General features: G+C 42.6%; 1 protein-coding gene across 4 annotated transcripts; it reads left to right on the forward strand.

The window, feature by feature from the left end:
• Positions 1-1,171: 1,171 nt before the first annotated feature.
• Positions 1,172-18,553, forward strand: tab1 (TGF-beta activated kinase 1/MAP3K7 binding protein 1; the record flags this gene model as incomplete). Of its 4 annotated transcripts, none has more annotated exons than XM_084559049.1 (11): positions 1,172-1,224; positions 2,325-2,458; positions 3,499-3,652; positions 3,985-4,080; positions 4,470-4,608; positions 8,781-8,897; positions 10,652-10,763; positions 12,375-12,519; positions 12,756-12,969; positions 14,136-14,289; positions 16,841-18,553. In XM_084559049.1, the coding sequence occupies 11 exons, from the start codon at positions 1,192-1,194 to the stop codon at positions 17,064-17,066; spliced, it is 1,524 nt and encodes a 507-aa protein (XP_084415175.1). In that variant the 3' UTR covers positions 17,067-18,553. The 4 variants fall into 4 exon arrangements, with proteins under 4 accessions (XP_084415175.1, XP_084415176.1, XP_084415178.1 ...); XM_084559050.1 differs by having other exon boundaries at positions 16,844-18,553; XM_084559052.1 differs by having other exon boundaries at positions 1,189-1,224; positions 2,328-2,458.
• Between the last annotated feature and the right edge of the window lie 765 nt (positions 18,554-19,318).

Here is a 19,318-nt window from a genome sequence, read left to right on the forward strand (position 1 = left end):
TGGACATATATACTTTATACTACTGTACATCCATGTAGACGTAGAAATGTGTGACGTGGCGCTGTGATATACCCGTTTAAAAAAAAAGAAAAAAAAAAAAGACAAGGTAAGATTCAAGGTTGTGTACAAATGTATGTTTTTGATGTGTTCGATTTTAACCAATAAAAATGAAATACTGATAAAGATATCAATCGCTGGGTCTTTGGTTTTTGGATACCGTTCATTTCTTTTTGCAAAGTTGAAGGACTTGAGTTATAGGAACAGGTTTATAGGGTGATTGAGTTGAGACTCACTTAAGTTGGTCTGCTCTGGTCATCGGTGCCAGCAACAGTAGATTTTGAGATGAAAATGTTTAATTTGGTGAATTAATAACACGTTTTTCTTTTTATTTTACTCACTTTGAAATTCACATCAGTGTGGATGACTTATATACAATTGTCTGAATTCAAAGGACAAGATAAAAGTTTATTTAAAGATAAATTGAATTGAAAAAATAGGCTCCAAATCAATAACAGTGCACTCTCACCTGTAGTTCCTAGTAAACCCATACGGGGGCAGTATTGTCAACAAAAATTTTAATTAAAAAACAAAAGGGGAGAGCGACAAACCGGAAGCAGCTGTGCTTGTTTGGTTCATTTATTATTATTAAAAAATGAACTTAACCAATAATTATAGTGGTAACAGTTTAAATATCAACATCTGAGAGAGGCATTTAAATTTTAAAAGGTATGAAGTCTAAAAAAAATTATGAACCTAACAACGTTATATCGATGTTGCTTTCACGTGCAGTGGTAAAATATAGTGAGTTGCACAAATACGTATGTATGCGTCAAACAAGTGATTTTCAACAAAACATGAGGAGAGGAGGAGGAGATATACTTAGAATACAACTAATCGAAACCTGATTTCAAAACATAATCTCACTGTTTTGATGTAGTTGTTATCGTTGTATTTATATTATATATTATGTAGTTGCCCAAAATATAAATAACAGCTGAATGCACTTTTACGTTTAATGTGGAAATTGAAACGCTGTATTATCACGGTTAAAGATGTTTTATTATTATTATTATTATTATTATTATTATTATTTAATTTCACCACATATTGAATATCGAGAGCGCGTATACCCTCGAAGCTTGGAATTTCGACATTTGCGCTGAACCATGAACGCTACCACTCCCGTCCAACATGGCGGCGCAGCGGAGGAATTTGATGCAGAGCGTAAGTGAAAAATCCAGCTGTTTATTCCTCTCACGTACATGTATTAGTACCGTTGCATTGCTCCTGAAGACCGCCGTGGCCTCATTTACGCCTCCAGATAGTCGCTGTTTCTTGTTCCACTTTGCCCAGCGTTGTTTTGAGTCGCTCAGTGATGCTAGGTGCTAGCTTGTTTAATTGAGCTCATTAAGTGCTTTGCTAACAGCTAGCCAGGTCCCACAACAACAAAACCCCAATAATAATAATAATAAGTGACTATAATTACCAAAGGCGGACGCTGTCACTGAAAATAGGAGGAAGCAGCAATGTGTCCGATGCTAAGTTTTGTATTTCCTGGTGTGTCTTCCGGATAGCTTTAGTTCAGAGTTGGCTAACTTGATGATCAACTACATAGCTTTATGATAAAGTGCAAGCTGCAGTAACATCTGCAAGACAGTGTAAACCCCAAAACCACGAGGAAAGTGGCTCATATAGACATTTACAACGTTTTATAACCATTTAAAGGTGTATATTGCATTAATACCAAGCTATACATGATTTAAATGTGTTGTTTACATGTATATTGATATGTATAGTACATATTACAGTGTTGTAAATATGTAAACACAGTGAGAACTGCTTTAGGATCAACCTTTCCATTAATATTAGATCAATAATATTTGTTATAAATATATTTTTAGATCACGTTGAGCGTTCAAGGATAATAGTTTATTTCTTTAGTGTTTTATATCATTTTATAGCAACATATTTGTGACAACGGTTCTTAAATTTGATTTATTTTTCTGTAAACACTGTTAATACTATCACACGATACATATTTTGTGATGAGTTGAGCTGTAAAGTAGAATCTATTGCAGATTTAAACAAATATTGTTGTTCTATATACATATTGACCTATTTAAACTTTAATTTAGTAATCATATGTAAATGTAAAGTAATCAGAATACTTCATTAATCCTTCTTGGAAATAGCTTTGCTGCAATTGCTCCTGTAAAGCACCAGTTGCGAGGAGATAATAATAATAAAATAGTAATATAAATACTAAAAAAAAGAGTAGAGAGGATGTTCATTAAGATTTTTTCCCGTGTTCGTCGTTTCTTCAGCAGCATCAGAGCTGGACGGATGACCTGCCTCTGTGTCAGATGTGCGGGGTGGGCACAGCGCCCAACTGTGTTTACAGCTCCGATGGTAAAGGAACTCAGAGCCACCCCAACGAGGATGGACACCTCCGGTTCAGGTAAATGAGAACAGAGGCTGATGGTGGTCACTGTTTGTGGATAAGGTATATGGATGTCCTACCTGTTACACAGAACAAGATGCAATGGTATCCGGAAAAAAAACAAAAAAACAATGCTAAGACAAACGCAACTTCAGGCGCTCCACCACTCATCTAAGTAGCTTCTTCACTTCTAAATGATTCACTAGATCCCGTTTAATTGGCAGCAGTTTTAGTTATGTTACCGCATGAGATGGTGCAGCCCTGCTGTGCAGTATCAGTGTTTCCCACAAGATTCTGTGACACCCTGGCACCCTAATTATGATGCTATCCCAACTATTAAAAACGATTTATACAGTATATGAAATGTCTGCACATAAAATAAGAGCATGCGTTTTGCATCAACGCGTCTTCAAATTACCGTAATAACGTAATAAACAGTTGACTTTCAATCTAACTTTGTTGCTAGTGCTTATAAAATGAATGTAGTTCACGCTGGAGTCTTTTCCTCTGGGCTTTGACCAACTCTTTTTACATAATTGTAAATCTCCATGGTCTAAAAATGAAGAGCACAAACATCAGATTTTAAAAAGTGGCAGTAACGTCTATTTTTATTAGTGAACAACACAAATAGCTTCACGTGCTACTCGATAATTTAACAATTTAAGCACAACGGTGTTTGAAACTTGCAAAAACATTTCCGATTCGTTACGAGACGACGGCGGAGTAAATTAGACCCTGGCAGGCCGCCATTGTGTTAACATTGCATGGGAAACACTGCAGGATTCATCACGAACACTACAACTACATAAACTACGTCTTTGTTAAGTGTTCATGAGCCTCTATGGTCATTTAAGGTTGGTAATCACATTGTCTGTCTGCTGTTAGTTTCTATCTGGCGTATCAAACATGCACATCACATAATCCCGAATTTCCCAAGAAATAGTTCTAGTTCTCACGGAACATAATACATCTCTGACAGTCAAGGCTAAAGGATGTTCTACTGTTCAGATTGTTTTCTTAAAGTTCTGGATGTTTGCTGTGTTTTGTTTACCGAGCAGAGGGGAGGATGGCTGTTTCCTGTACGGCGTTTTTAACGGATATGACGGCAGCAGAGTGGCCAACTTCGCCTCCCAGTGTCTGACGGCCGAACTGCTGCTCGGGCAGCTGAACTCAAATCACACAGACAACGACGTCCGCAAGATCCTCACACAGGTCGGTGTCCGGATGCCTGTTTGTGTGTGTGTTTGTATTACACATTATGTTCAACGTTCAAAATTCCCATTAAATTTCTAGCAGATTCCTATTTGTATATACATTTTCTGTAAAGATTGAGCAAGTGAGGCCGCCCTCTCTGGAAACAAGCCCAGCCAACTCTGATTGGTCAGATTCAGTGGCCTTTGAAGGCGCCACTCATACATATTTGTGTCAAGATCTGAAACTGTGCTTAACTTTAAAAAGGCAGTTGTGGCGCATCACTAGTTTACCTGGGATGCACATGTTCCAAACGTACCGACTGATCCTGATGCGTGTCCTCGTTGTTTCAGGCCTTTGACGTGGTGGAGAAGAGCTACTTTGAAACCATAGATGACGATCTGGCTGAGAAGGCTCACCTGTCCAACTACCTCCCGCCGCACAACGAGGTACACAAAACACATAGCGCGGATTAAGCTGAAAAATTGAGAGGAGGGCTTCTCTGTTGGTTTCCACGGCAACCCCGGATTTGGGCCACAGTGAGAACTGATGCTCAGTCACCGGAGACGCAGCTTGTTATATTCTAATTGGTCTCATCAGCCTGTTCCATTTAGCCATAAGCCCGTTTCAGTGTCCCTGCACCGGATCCAGCTCTTGCCTCCGTCCACCTCATTTATTATTCCCGGTCGGGACCATTTTTAGGATGCTATTAGCCGATAATAGTTGCAGTAATCATACTTACTTGCCTCTTTTTTTTTTTCTTTCTTCTCACCTTCTGCTCCTCCCTCTCTTCGTGTTTTATGTCCTTCTTTGTCACGTCCCTCCCTGTCCTCGCCAGAATCTACCGTACCACCAGCATTCCCCTCAGACTCAGAAGATGCAGGAGCGCCTGAGGGAGCTGGAGCAGGAGGTGTCGGGAGGCGCGACGGCCGCGGTGGCGGTGATACTCAACAACAAGCTCTACATCGCCAACGTCGGTACGGCCACACACGAGCTGTCTGCGTCCGCAAATTGAGATTTTAGATATCGCCGAGATTTGCATCTTTTGGTTTAATTCTACCGCGGATGCGTCGATTAGACTGATGGCTGTCCAACAGTGGAGTCTGCTTTACGCCACCAGATGTCAGACTTCACTCAGATTTGTGTCTGGTTCTTCAGAGACCTCACAATATTTATGAGGCTTAAGTTAAATGTTGACTTTGGTGTATAATTAAGCCACATTTTAGCCTGCGCTTGTGCATTTACATGAGTAAACATGATAAAGGTTTACTCATGTGAAGGCACAAGATGTGCAGGGTTTCCTGTAATTTATAAACAATCACTAGCCAAAACATTAGGTACACTGGTAAAAACAAATGCACTGAAATAGTGTTAGAAAGGTGGTAACTGTATAGTCACTTTGGAGGATGTAGTTTGTGTTTTGCGCTTTTAAACTGGACTGAGTTAAACATAACAAGTGTTTCTGTTATTAAGCCGAGCCCACTGATTAATACGGGGGTTGACAAAATAATAGAAACACACTCTGGCTCAACACAGCACAGTTTAATGTCAGTAGAAGTAGAAGCCACAGCCTCAAAAATGAAAACACATCAACAGATCTTAGTTATTTGAAACAAATGCCGAACACCGTAGTGCATTTACTGTTTTATTAGAATGCATTCATGTCCACTGTTCAATTCAATTCAGTTTCATCTCATTCAGTTCAGACTAGTGTACCTAATGTACCGGTAAGTGAGTGTATATAACTGTGCAAGCCGTATAGTGGGCAGAGAAAGTTCTTTTTGACTTTATTTCCCAATACAAGGAGAATAGTCGAAACTGGTGCGGCTAGCCACAGCCTGGTACCTGTGGCCCTGTGAACGGTGCTGCCAGACTCTGAAAACCTTATCTCTTCAGGGAGGACGTTCCCGTCGAAGCTTTTTATCTTGTTTGTTCAGTTTATTTCTGCAGCGTGCACATTACACACGCTGTGCAATTACAGGTGTAAAAATAGTGCGCAGGGCTGTATAAGGAGCAGCTTTGTTTGTTGTGCGTTTTGCTAAAGGGAGGCAAGGGTAACAGAGTTTGTTGAGGTCACACAACTGCTAGATCGGCCTGCCCTCCTCCTCCTCCTCCTCCTCCTCCTCCTCTTATCTTAAGTTCAATCATCTGTATTTATATTTACTTGTTCTGCAGAGACGTGCTTGCATGTTAGAGATAGTAAACCTGTCGAGTCCGGTCAGACGCTATTTGGATTACTTAAATTTCATCCCCTGGTGATTCATGAAGGCTTTTCTTATCATATTCTCCAAGGTCATGTGCACTTTGCACCTGTATTAACCCTTTATGGTGCAAGGAACCATATTTGGCAACACACATTTTAAATTACATCCCTGTGTGTCTCAGTTGAGGTTTAGAAGCATGTGGTTTTCACTCAGCCAATCAGAGAAGATCAGGGAAACATTCTCAGGTTAAATGTGGTCTGCAAGGTTCACCTCTAGATGAACGCTGAGCATAACTGCTTTATTGGGTACCAGGAAGAAGCGGCCTAATGTGGACTAATGTGATAATGTGCATGTTGACAAGTGGCTGAATCAGCACTTATGTTCTAATGGTCTAAAAATACATGTTAACATTTATTTACCACTTAAAACGCAAGGAAGCATATGTGCTAACTTCGCTAATCTTGATTTTCTCCATGAAAAAAAGAATAATTTTGAAAAATTTTCCCTAAAAAATTTCAATGAGTGCCCTTTAAAGGGTTAAATACAAAAAAAAAAATCTTCCGACTTAATCCAACGTCGGTCTGTATGCTTAACAGCTGAAAAGCTCTGCAATGCATTAAAAAAGAAGCACCAGCCTTTAAGCTGTTCCCCTAAATGTTTTAATTTTATTTTACAACAGCGGTGCCTTTTTGGATGCGCAGCATAAATAACAGTAAAGAAACTACAAGTATATTGGCTCTAATAACAAAAACACTTGGTTGCAACTAAATAAAAGACCTTATAGCTCTGTGGTGTATAGCACGCTGGAACAACAAATACTAAATCACAAATCTGCTTAGACCAGCATTAGAAAACCATTCAATAGAAATCTCCCTAAGTTTCGTTAAGTGCTTCCAGACAGCAGACATGTTTGATCACGTTCTTTAACATTTGGTTTTGGTTTGCGTCAGCTGTAAAACAGATGCAGAAGATGAGGCTTGGCTGCGAGCTCGTTTAAAAAAAACAAAAATACCTTAATCCCCGTTTAAATACCTAGACGGTTTATTTTACAGCCAATCAGGAGGAACCCACGACAAACATGGAAACAAACAGCATTTTGCTTTGTCTCTGACATACACAAGGAAATAAATCGCAGTCACAGTGGATTCCCCGTTTGCGGACGTGTGTGAAGAAAGTGTCTTTCTGCAGAGGACGAGACATTTCATCCCGCAGTTTGTGTTTCCAGGCAGACGCTGAAATGATATTTACTTTCATAATTCAAAACAATAGTACGGAGTCGACTGTTGTTTTTGAATCCCCGCAGCCGAAGGAAGGCTCCTGCAGACAACAGCTGTACTAGGGACGGGCGCATGATAGGCTGGTCCTGTGTGCACGTACACAGATCAGCCACAACATTATGACCGCCGACAGGAGAAGTCAATAACATTGAGCATCTTGTGACAATTCAGTGTTCTGCTGGGAAACTTTTGGCCCCGGCATTCATTCGTGTGGATGTTACTTAGACGTGTAGCACCCACCTAGACCAGACCAGGCACCCCCACCCTATAGGTAAGCCCAGCAGGATGCAGACACACAAAAACGGTTTAGGAACAACTCAAAAAAACATAAAGAACAGCACAAGGTGTTGACCTGACCTCCAAATTCACTAGATCCCAAACTGATCAAGTATCTGTGGGATGATCCACAGAGGCCACTCCCCTCAACCCATAGGACCCAAAGGCCCCCCACTAGAAACAACCTGTTGCCAGACACCACAGGACACCCTCAGAAGGACCATGTCCATTCTTTGATGAGTCACATCTGTTTTGGAGGCACAAGGGAGACCTGCACACTGTTAGGATATAGTCATAATGTTATGCCTGATCGGATTGTAGATTGGCACCAGACAGCTTAAGCTGCAGAAAGAAAAAGGCTATCTGCAGGCTATTTGACTGTGAGGAAGTTCAAATGAGTCTGTGGGAGACAGACACACCAGCTCTAAGGAGTCACCGTCATTCCTTCCAGATTTCACTTGAAGAATGATCCGAGTTAATACCAGAGATTCCCGCGGCTGCGTATTATATAACTGGAAACTTTGGGTATTGTTAGTTTTGCTCCACTTGATCGATAATCAAGGGTATGAATCTGATTCTAATATAATGTTTTGCAGCATTACAGATGTGTCTGTCTTTGATTGGTGGGGTCAGACCAAGGACGAGGGCCCCTCACCCCTCGGTTTGGGTTTCATTTTCTTTTGTCCTCAAGGACGCGGCACGGGGCAGAAAACGGGGGCGTAGTCATACTAATAGGTAGAAAAGGAGGGCTGTTCTCCCCACCGGCCCTTTGTGTGAGGGTCAAAGAGTTCAAAGTTGACAGAACATGAATCCCACTGGAGGTTTAAACATAAGAATAAGTGGGCTCAATAAAGTGTTCCCAGGTGTGTGTTGATGTGAAATATATCTGACACAAAAGGTCATATGACCCATAATTTGAGCTGGTTGTGTGTGTGTGTGCCTGAAGTTACTTTTGCACACATGCACATGAAACTAGGCTCTTAAAATATAGGTAGATGATGTTTGAGGACTTGCACATCACTTTTAAACCCCACAATGTCACGTCAGCACTGCCTGATTAACACACGGGCCCCTGACAATGTGGCCTCGCCTGTAGACGAGCAGCGCAGACGGCTCCAGGCATTTTCAGAGAGTAAGAGTTGCAGACAGGCAGGCAACGGGCTGGTCTGGGACCGCATGAAGCTTTAGCTCAGTGGCGCAGAAGTGTTGATATAAAAGCGAATTAATCATTGAACTGCTCAGCTTTCGTGCGCTTGTCACTGGCCAATAATTGATATCTAGCATTTTAAAGGCATTTTAAATTGATGAGGGTTTTGGACCTCGGATTTCCTTCAGAGCGTCATCGGTGGATTTCTGTCTGCATCATTAATGTGTGTGTGTCTGCTCTTCTAGGTACCAACAGAGTCCTGCTGTGCAAGTCCAGCAGCGACGGCCAGAACCAGGTTCTTCAGATCGGTCGACCGCACAGCACCGACAACGAGGATGAATTGCAGAGACTGGCCGCACTGGGTGAGATGCGCAAATTCAGAAATGTAATGATGATAATACATTTTATTTGTGGCCTTTCAAAGCACTCAGTGGCACCTGACATAAAACATCCAAGCAGGTTAAATGAAGTAAGCTGATGTAGGTAGGTAGGTAGGTAGGTAGGTAGGTAGGTACTTTATTTATCCCAACAGAAATTCAGTGTGCAGTAGCTTCATCCCAGAGAAACAGATACGGAAGAATAATATTATTTCTAAAGATCAGGCATAACATTAAAACCACTGACAGGAGAAGTAAATAACATTGACCATCTTGTGACAATTCAATGTTCTGCTGGGAAACTTTTGGACCTGGGATTCATGTGGATGTTACTTAGACATGTAGCACCCACCTAGACCAGACCAGGCACCCCCACCCCATAGCAATGACACTCCTTGATGGCAGCAGCCATCCCCAGCAGGATGCAGCCTGACACAGGCACAAAAACAACTTAGGAACAACTAAAAAAAACATGAAGAACAGCACAAGGTGTTGACCTGGCCTCCAAATTCACTAGATTCATTAGAATTCAACCCATAGGACCCAAAGGCCCCCACTAACAACATTCTGTTGCCAGACACCACAGGACACCCTCAAAAGGCCCATGTCCATTCTCTGATGAGTCACAAGTGTTATTTGAGGCACAAGGGAGACCTACTAGAGGTTGTACAGACTAGTCGACTAGTGGTTGTCGAGCTTGTTTTTTGTCCTTGATGTCAGTGAATGCACCATGCGAGAGATGGAGGTTAGTTAGAGTTGAGAGTTTCCTGAGTGAAAGCTGCATATTAGAAGTGTCAGGCTGATGCCGTTTATGGCGTTGACGTAGGTTACATCCGACAATAGCCCGTGTTCAGGTATCAGTTACTTTGCAGAAAGAAAGGCCTCCATAGCTTCCTTTGCGTGAGACTCCACAATATGTATTCAGGTCAGGAATATAGATTACTTTCTCCTGTGTTTATATATGTTACGACGTCGACTCGACTTTCACCACATATAGGTCGACTGTAAAAACTAGGAGCGTTCAACCCCTAAGGCCTATATTACTCACAATGTTAAGCCTGATCGGTGTAATATACTACACCATTCATTGCGTGGCAAATAGACACTCGATAGACGACTCCGAAAAATGACATCATCGTTTTATGTCGGGCCGAGGGAATGATGGGTTTTAATTCCACTCGGGGAGATACAGCAGGATATATAGCCCGCCACAGACACGGCCATTAGTGGAGACTGCCTGCCACAGAGACAGACTTGGAGTCATCCATCCGTGGTGGACAGCCGAGCTAATGGTCCAGTAATGAGGGTTGCGTATGCAACACAGAATGCATACATTGCGATTAGCTTTGTTGGAGGAAAAAAAAAAACATTAGCCTGGCACCTGTAATGGATTTAATGGGGGAATTAGCTGCATTGTTTCTCAGAATTTAATACCACACTATTAGAGGAGCTCTCTCTCTCTCTTTTTATTCTCTCACTTGTTTTCTCTGTCTCCACTAGGGAGTCACATAATTATTCAGTTGTTCAGAGTGATTCTCTAAAATGATTTAAAAGAAATGACATGTCATTCCATTAACCTTAGCCAAGGTGACCTCTCCCCTCACACACATGCGTCTCTCCTCCACCTCCTCCTCCCAACCACACCTCCTGCCTCTGCTTAATTGATCTTGTCTTAATGCCTTATCCTTCCTTCTTCTTCTACTAAACCTCACTTTTGTGCTCCTCTGTGTCCCCTCCAGGTGTGGATTCAGCCCGGGTGAGGCAGGCGGGGCAGATAGCGGGGCAGAGCAGCACCAGGAGGCTCGGGGACTACCGCGTCAAATTCAACTACAATGAAATCGACCTGCTCAGGTGAAACCAGGGGTCGCGTTAACCGAATATTTTCCGTCATTGACCGTTTTTTTTAAAACGGTGACGGAAAAATCTGAAGGCCATCTGTCATTTTGACAGATTGCAATTCACACCCCGGCTCATATAACCGCGGTTATATGTCCATGTCCATTCTCTGATGAGTCACAACTGTTTTCTGAGGCACAAGGTAGACCTACTAAGCGTTGTACAGACTAGTCGACTAGTGGTTGTCGAGCTTGTTTTTTGTCCTTGATGTCAGTGAATGCACCATGCGAGAAATGGAAGTTGGTTAGAATCTTTTTTTCCACCGCTATTGAATATTAAATGAAAATGATTATCATTTTAAAGTGACGGGTAAAAATGGATTATGACAGGATTTTTATGGCCCTGTCAGTCAAAATGACAGACAACGTAAAAGTCTAGCGCAACCTCTGGGTGAAACTTAGTGAAATCTACACATAGATGGGGACAACTAACGAAATTTAGTTAGTAACTGGCATGCAACTTTTTAACTCTTTAAAGGCACTTTTACAGTACTGCAGGACATAGATGCCGTACCCTACGTATGTATCCTACGCCTGTGCGAGCCATTCGTACTTGTGCGCTCGTCAGTTTGGCTCGGTTAATGTTTGTTTCTACTTCCTGCTTCACTTTCAACAATGGCGACTGAAACTTTTGCCGACATTTCGCTGAAGACGAAGCATACAAATGTTTGCATCTCCAAACCTCCGTTGTGTTCCGTCTTTATTGATCCAAAACAATCCATTTGAAAATTGCGACTAGAGAAGCAGCGTGAAATGCTAAAGAGGAAACACACTACTACCGAGCGGACCAATCACAGCTCTTGTGGTCTGCGTAGCCGCGGCGCGTAGTTGCATTTCTGGGGAGGTGCACGTCAGGGCTAGGGCTTCAAACTGACGCAGAAGTCTAAACCAGAAGTCTATTCCTTCTACGTGCTGGATCTGGCTTCGACTGTCCCACTTGAGTGTTATCAACCTTTTTGTTTAACAAAGAACTGGGCCAGCTGATTAAACATTTTAATGTCATGTCCCCTGGTATGTGTGTGTGCTCAGCTGTACCTGGACAACGGCGCCTCTGTCTCCACATTATGGCCTTTGTTATCAGATCTGACTCCTGTTCTAGCTGCTCTTTTCCCACAGCTGAGCCTCTTGAAATTCCATCAACCAAGCTCCCTCTCGCCCTCTCCCGCCCTCTCCCTCTCACACTTCTCATTTCCTGCTCTTGTCCGCTGTCCAGACCGAGCGAATCAGACTTGGACATCTACGTTTCACCGCAGTTATGCTCCTCGGTAAAAGGCATAATAGAATCTTTATAAAATTTCCACCTTATTGCCGAGGAGAGTGCAGGAAATTTGATGGTGGACAAAGTTTAAGTGATTCCTTGGATCAATGAGACTAGCTCAGCTTATTCAGGTCTCTATTTTATTTATTTATTTATTTATTTTTTTCTCAGGTCTTCCCTCTTACTCCTTCCACATAGTCTTGCACTTCTGTCCGTGTCCTAGCTTGTCTGGATTTTTGTTTTTATAATGTCTCTTTTTATTAATAATAGTTCAGCTGCTGATAAATCTTTCTCATCTTCCTCCATCAGTGCGGCCAAGACAAGGCCAATAATCGCAGAGCCAGAGATTCATGGCAGCCAGTCTTTGGATGGTGTGACAGGCTTCTTGTTGCTAATGTCAGAAGGACTAATAAATGCCCTGGAGTCCGCCCACGGGCCCGAACAGGCCAATCAGGTTAGTGGATTCATGCAGTAACCCCTTTTCAAGCACCTTCCTTCCATTAGTTAGTCTAATACTTATTTTTCAGACAATTCTCTAATCTTAATCTTTACCCTTCAATCTTTCCGTCCTTCCCACGCCATGTTTTCAGCTCCTTCTTCCTCCATTCTCCTTTCATTAAAACCGGCCAGGAGTAATCAGATCCCAAGTGGACAGCTTTAAACTCAAGTCTCTTCTGCTGTCCGCCCTAGGATATCGTTGCCATGGTAGCTGCAGAGCTCGCCCAGCAAAACAACCTGGAGGCCGTGGCTCAGTCAGTGGTGGACCGGATCAGGCGGCTTCACCACGACGTCTTCGTGTCCGGCCGTCAGAGGGCGACCTACTGTTCCCGGCACGAGGACATGACCCTGCTCATCCGCACGCTCAATTACCCGCTGGCCGACGCAGCGCTCACGCCCACGCAGGGTAGGAAACGGCATTCTGGGATTTGATTCTCATGTCGCGGGAAGCCTGTCTAGGACACAGGCCTCTCTATACGCACCAACACAGTGTTCCTCTCTTAAACTGTTTATAATTTAATCTCAGATGGACGGATGTTTTATTCATACAGATCTATGTAAAAGGCTGCCACTAGTGGTCGCCCAACCGCTGCAGTCCTTTAAAGCAAAGTCAATTTATAACCCCTCATCAAAGATTTACTTGTTCTTTTTAATTTATTATTATTTATTTTTTATTCTTTAAAACTAGGAAAAGCTAACGTGCTTAGCAGCTTTACAATTCTGAGTCAGGACCTTGAGTGTTTGGATTAAATGGCTCATGAAGAAAGGTTTTGTGAAATGTTCTGTACACACAGCTGGTGTGTGTGTGTGTAAAATACACACTGAATCATAATTAGATTACAAAGACACTTTATTCATCCCGTGGGAAATTGACAGGAGGAATTACAGTCAGCAAAAAGGGTCAAAAAAATAATAAAATAAAAGTAAGGTGCAATGTATAAAAATAGTATTTATACAAAATACAAAGTATATATAGAAAAATAATAATATACGTAGGTATATATACATATATATGTTGCAATAATATGCATATGAATGTATGTTTTAATATATTTATACAGATATAGTGTAAAAGTATATAGTGAAATATATAAGACATTATATAAAAATTAGCAGCAGTAGTAGCAAAGCAACAACAATCAATTTATGATGAGAACAATATTCTTAATTAGAACCATCTTGAACAAATAATAATAAATTATGTTGGATTTTAAATATACTACATTTTTATGATTGATTTCTTAGACATAGTTTAAAGCCAGTCCTGCACTGCAGATTCAGATTTCAAAAGAGATCGGTTTATCTGAGCTGAATGAAAGCTTCTGTGGTCCATGCAGAAAACTTTACATCATGTCCCCAGGACGCTTATTTTATGCCTCGCTTTCACATTAGTTTCTCTGTATTTTCTTGATCATAGTATTTGTAAAAAGTTACCTCAGACATGTCCAAAACAACTGACATGCAGCCTTTAACTCTGCTTAGTTGAAACTTTTGCTCAAGATATTAACAGGATTTAATAGTTATAAGAATATATATATATTTTTAAAACCTTTTTATCTCTTTTTCTTTCAGGCGGTCGCATCTATCCCGTGTCAGTGCCCTACTCTAACAGCCAGAGCACGAGTAAGACAAGTGTCACCCTCTCTCTGGTCATGCCCTCGCCGGGTACCCTCACAAACGGCACCAACACCGCGTCCACCCTGGAGGAAGGCACCCCCACACCAGGGTGAGCTTTGCGTCGTGTCTTGTCCCCGCTCAGCCTTGGCTTCTCTCCCGCTGTGCTTGCTTTTGAATTCATTTAATTTTTTTTTTTTTTTTTGCTTTTTTTTTTTTAACCCCCTGCTGTTTTTGTTTTGTTTTTTTTATTTTAAACTTTTATTTTCTCTCTCTATCTCCCTCCCGCCCACTGACCCCCGCAGGGTGGGTACTCTGGTTGAGCTCGACACTCCTCCCTGCTGTTGTGTTTATTTTTGGTGTAATTTAAATAAGCGAGATTTTATACTCCTACGTCCCTCCCTCGCTATATTTATTTTGGGTAAGCTTGATTTTCGCTCCCCTGTGTCCTTGGACCGTTGTGCTTATTTATATGTGAGCGTAGTTTTCACTTCCCCATAGTTCTGTTTTTTTATTTTACTTTGTATCATGCAGTGGTTCCTTTCTGAGACTACAAAGGAAAGACTGATCAACTACAGCTGAAAAAGTATAGAGTATACTCTGTTGTGTAATATGTATAGACACTCACTTGCCACTTCATTAGGTACACAGGTGAAAACGAATCCATTCTAATATGACAGTCCAGCTCTAAATCTTAGCTTCACAGAGGTTATGACATTCGGCATTTGTTTCAAATAACTGAGAGAGCCGTGTTTTCATTTTGGAGGCTTTGGTTTGTAGTAATATTGATTGTATTGTGTTGTACCGACACACGTTTGTCTCTCAGCGGGGGGCTAGAATGAAAATAACAATAACAGAAACGCTTTTAATTCCAGTTTAACAACTCCATAAACCCACACCTTCCAAAAAAATAAAAATAATCATACAGTTGATTTGCCACCTTTCTGACCCAGTTTCAACACAAACTGAACATTAGACCGGTCATGAAGAGGGGTTTTGTGCAGGACTGTTGCTTTATTAGAATGTTTGAATGCATTCGTTTTCACTTGTGACCTGGACAGTGAGTTTGTGCGTGGGATTAAGTCAGGACTGCCCTTTGCATCAGCTTCTAAAGGAATATATTTTAAGGCATTTTCCAGGAAATTAATCATTCCACAAGTGGTAGCTTAAACGTTAGAGCCCGGCTCAGCGTGGGATCAGGTTTTAGAGACTTGGCAGGGTACTGGTGACAGAATTAAATACAATCCCAGATAGTATTGGATCGCATTCGTGCAATTAAAGGCTCATCGCACAGTTTGGAATACTCAACGACATCCCAATCAAGTATTTTTTTTTTCTTTTGCAATCCAATCTGAGATCCGATCTGACCGTAAATAAACAAAGTTTCCTCTCCTGGAGATCTGGAGATTGGTCTTGTATCTTGTATTCTGCTAGGTTTCATAGCGTCCAGAGGGTAGGTCGTATCTTGGCTCCAGAAGCTCCAACAGACGGTAAAAAAAAACAATATTCCCTATCCCAGAAATGTGCTGGTCATCGAAAACCGTACACTCCATAACCCTCTGTCTGGAGGAAACTTTTCTCTTCTTTAAAACGCAGCGTTTGTTGGTAGTAACGAGTTGGTGGTATTCAGTGACGATCTCATACTACCACCTCAAGAAACATCCACATTGCATAGTTCACAAATTATAGGTACTTTTTCTTTGATTTTTGGGCAGCTTAGTCAACCGCCACTAAAACAAAACGAGAAGTAATCTTTAAGTTTAAAATGGCCTTGATCAGCCCCCCGATCTCCTGATACACTGATGCAGATCGGGACATCCCTACTGGAGCGTCATAGTAGTAGAAGTCCCTCGTCACACCTGTCAGGAATTTGCACTTTGCATTTATTTTATCGGCAGGTGCACCACTTGCAAATGATCTCACTTTGTCTCGAATTAAATAAAAAAACACCTTTTTTTCCAACTTCTGTCCTTCTGCTGCACCAACGTAGCCTTTGAGTCAGTCATAAGGCGGCGTACCTGGAATGTGCCTCGGCCTTGTCAGGTTCCTTTGCTCGAAACAAGCTGTAATATAGTACGACTGAACATGAATAGCACTCTGTGTTCTACTTTTTTTTTTTTTATTTCTGCTTTCTGCATGAGAACGTTTCCTTTCACCCGTTCCTCCCTTTTGCTCAGTCATGCTCAAGGATCGCCTCTCCATCTCTTCTTCCTTTATGCGTTCCACTTTGTTCCCGTCACTCACTGTCTGACTCACGTCTATATTTCTCTTCTTCGTGGGCCAATATCCGTCCCGTGTCCTACACTCTGTCCTTGCCTCGCCTTCTTCCACTCCTCTAGCACGTTTCACCCCTCTGCCTGCCAAGCTTCCGTCGACATCCTGCAGCCCATAATTGAACTCCCCTTTTCCCCTGTTTACCCCCTGTCTCCTCTTCCTCCCCTCTCCCTCTCCACTTCCTTGTTTTCTCTTTCCACCACTCCTCCTCCCCGTCCTCTCCCTCTCTCCACCTCCCTCCTTTGTCTCTCCACCCGCGACACGAACCCCTTCCCGTCCTCCTCCTCCGTCCCGACCCTCATACCTGCCTCCTCCTTTTCCTCCACCCTCCCAAAACACCCGCCCCTCTCCCCCTCCTCCTCCTCCTCCTACTCGTCTACTCTCCCCAGCAGCCAGAGCCCCACGGCCACCCTCCAGTCCACCAACACCCAGACCCAGAGCTCCAGCTCCAGCTCCGGAGACGGAAGCCTGTTCCGTCAGAGAGGGAGCCAAGCGGCGCAGCCCGATGAGACGGGCCGAGTCCCGCCGTACGTGGACTTCACTCAGTTTTACCGCCTGTGGGGAGGCGACCACAGCGACAGCCAGAGCACCCAAGGAGGCCTGGGTCCCCAGTGAGGAGGATGACTTTGGGGAGGGGGGGAGGTCGGGAGGGGGTTGGATATTCTGACAGCAACGAGGCACGTGGATCAGGAAGAGGCAGAGATTTTAAGATGTGGTTCTCACAGATAAAATGCTTTTAATGTATCATAAAATGTACGATTGACCTAAAGGTGCATGGGGCCGCAGAGTGGACGGCTTTTTTTCATCCTCCCGCTATCAAATGTGAGGTGAAGCTGTGAGAAAAACGGTGTCACTACACACCTTTAGCGGTTTTTCACACATGAACTTCAAACACTGTTCGCAAATGGAGCAGACAACGGGAGATTTTCTGTGTCAGACTTATTCTCACGGCTGGAAATATTCCGTTTAGTTTAGGGCGAGGAGGGGTGACATGAAACACACACACACACACATAAACTCTCTGGACAACCATCTGTTCAGTTTCAAACGTGGGGGTTATAGATGGTCATTACACGCACTTTGAACGAGCAAGCTGGCGAGATAAAGTCTGTTTAATGTCCGGTCGGACTGATTTGAACATTCGCGTCCAGCTAATGTGTAGAATCTTTCAGGGATGCGGTGCATGTGTGAAAGGGGCTTTAAACTCGTGTTTGTCCTTCTGTAATATACAAAGGGATTTGTGTGAATATATGTAATGCACATTGTAGAAATTATTGTCATATGTAAGCGCAAGACCTGAAATTTGGTGAATGATTACAAGCTGCAAGTCCTTAAAATGGAATGAGTGATTGAAAGTACATTTTCTTTTCTTTTTTATTTGTAATGAAATATATCTCCACCTTTTGTTCTCTTGGCTTTTCTTCACACAAATATGCTCTCGACACACTTGACATTTGCTGCTTTTACAAAAAAAATTCATGAAAAATTTTCAAACTGAGGAATCTGCCAAAATATTAAAACCACTGACAGGAGAAGTAAATTGACCATCTTGTGACAATTCAGTGTTCTGCTGGGAAACTTTTGGACCTGGCATTCATTCATGTGGATGTTACCTAGACATGTAGCACTCACCTAGACCAGACCAGGCACCCCCACCCCATAGCAATGACACTCCTTGATGGCAGCAGCCTGACACAGACACACACACAAAAAGGTTTTAGGAACAAAAAAAACAGCACAAAGTGTTGACCTGGCGTCGAAATTCACTAGATCCCAAACTGATCGAGAATCAGTTCCAAAGAAACAAGAAAATATAGACTTCAGAAGCATGCTACAGCGTATTTATCTGCAGAAACTCCACCCTGCTCTTGCATTTTTTTCTTATTTAGCTGTGGATGTTTCTAGGCTGCAACCTTTTGGGCAGTGGTTGTGCAGCTGACGGCCAGTAACTCAGCACAGTGTGAGAGCAGAATCATAGCAATCAGGTTACAGACCCTACAGACTCTCTCTGTCTGCTGTGGATGTATAAAAAGCTGCAGGTCTGTGTCTGTTCAGCTGAGGGTGGGGCTGAGCTACACAAGCAGAGCAGAGATGCCGCAGCTGACACGACGAAACGAGCGTTCGCACAATATCCGGCAATCGCAAGGTTCGGTCAGAGAATACAGTTTGATGTCTCTGATTCCCTGAACGCCGCTCCCTCTCTTCATTGACTCTCTAGCCTCTCTTGGCTAAGAGGGGCCACGTTGAAATGTAATCCTAGACAAGCTATACCACACTCAAGAGTATTAAGTGTACCAGAGCACATTGTTGAATCCCTGACTATGAAGCATGGTTGGCTTTCAACACGACAAGAGGAATGGAGGAAGACCTCTCCGACACTTGAGCAGCATGGCGTGGATGGAGAGTGAGCACAAAGGCTCGAGCAGCTTCATAACGCAGTTAAGTGTAAAACATGATCCTCAGCCACATGGGCTCAGCAGGAGAAGCTGAGTGATGGCTGGAGCAAATGGAACCATCCATCAGGTTTTACTGTGTGCCACCACGACTCCAGAATCAATAATCAGAAGTTCCAGCTCACTCGCTAACAGGAAAATTTAAAAGTTTTTTTCTTACACTGTCGACTGTCAGGATGATGTATAGTTTTTTTTTTGTCTCAAACTCTGCCTGGTATTTCACCCACACCTACAAGTTTTTGCAAAAATTACTTTCAGGAAAGAGGAAGGGATGTTTTTTAATTCTGGAAAAGGTCCACATGCTTTTAGGAACTGAGCCCACTGTGACAAAAATAGCCCCAAATGTCCACTGATCAGCCACAACATTAAAACCTCTGACAGGAGAAGTAAATGACGTTGACCGTCTTGTGACAA

This window comes from Chelon labrosus (genome assembly GCF_963514085.1).
Source record: "Chelon labrosus genome assembly, chromosome: 2".
NCBI lineage: Eukaryota > Metazoa > Chordata > Actinopteri > Mugiliformes > Mugilidae > Chelon > Chelon labrosus.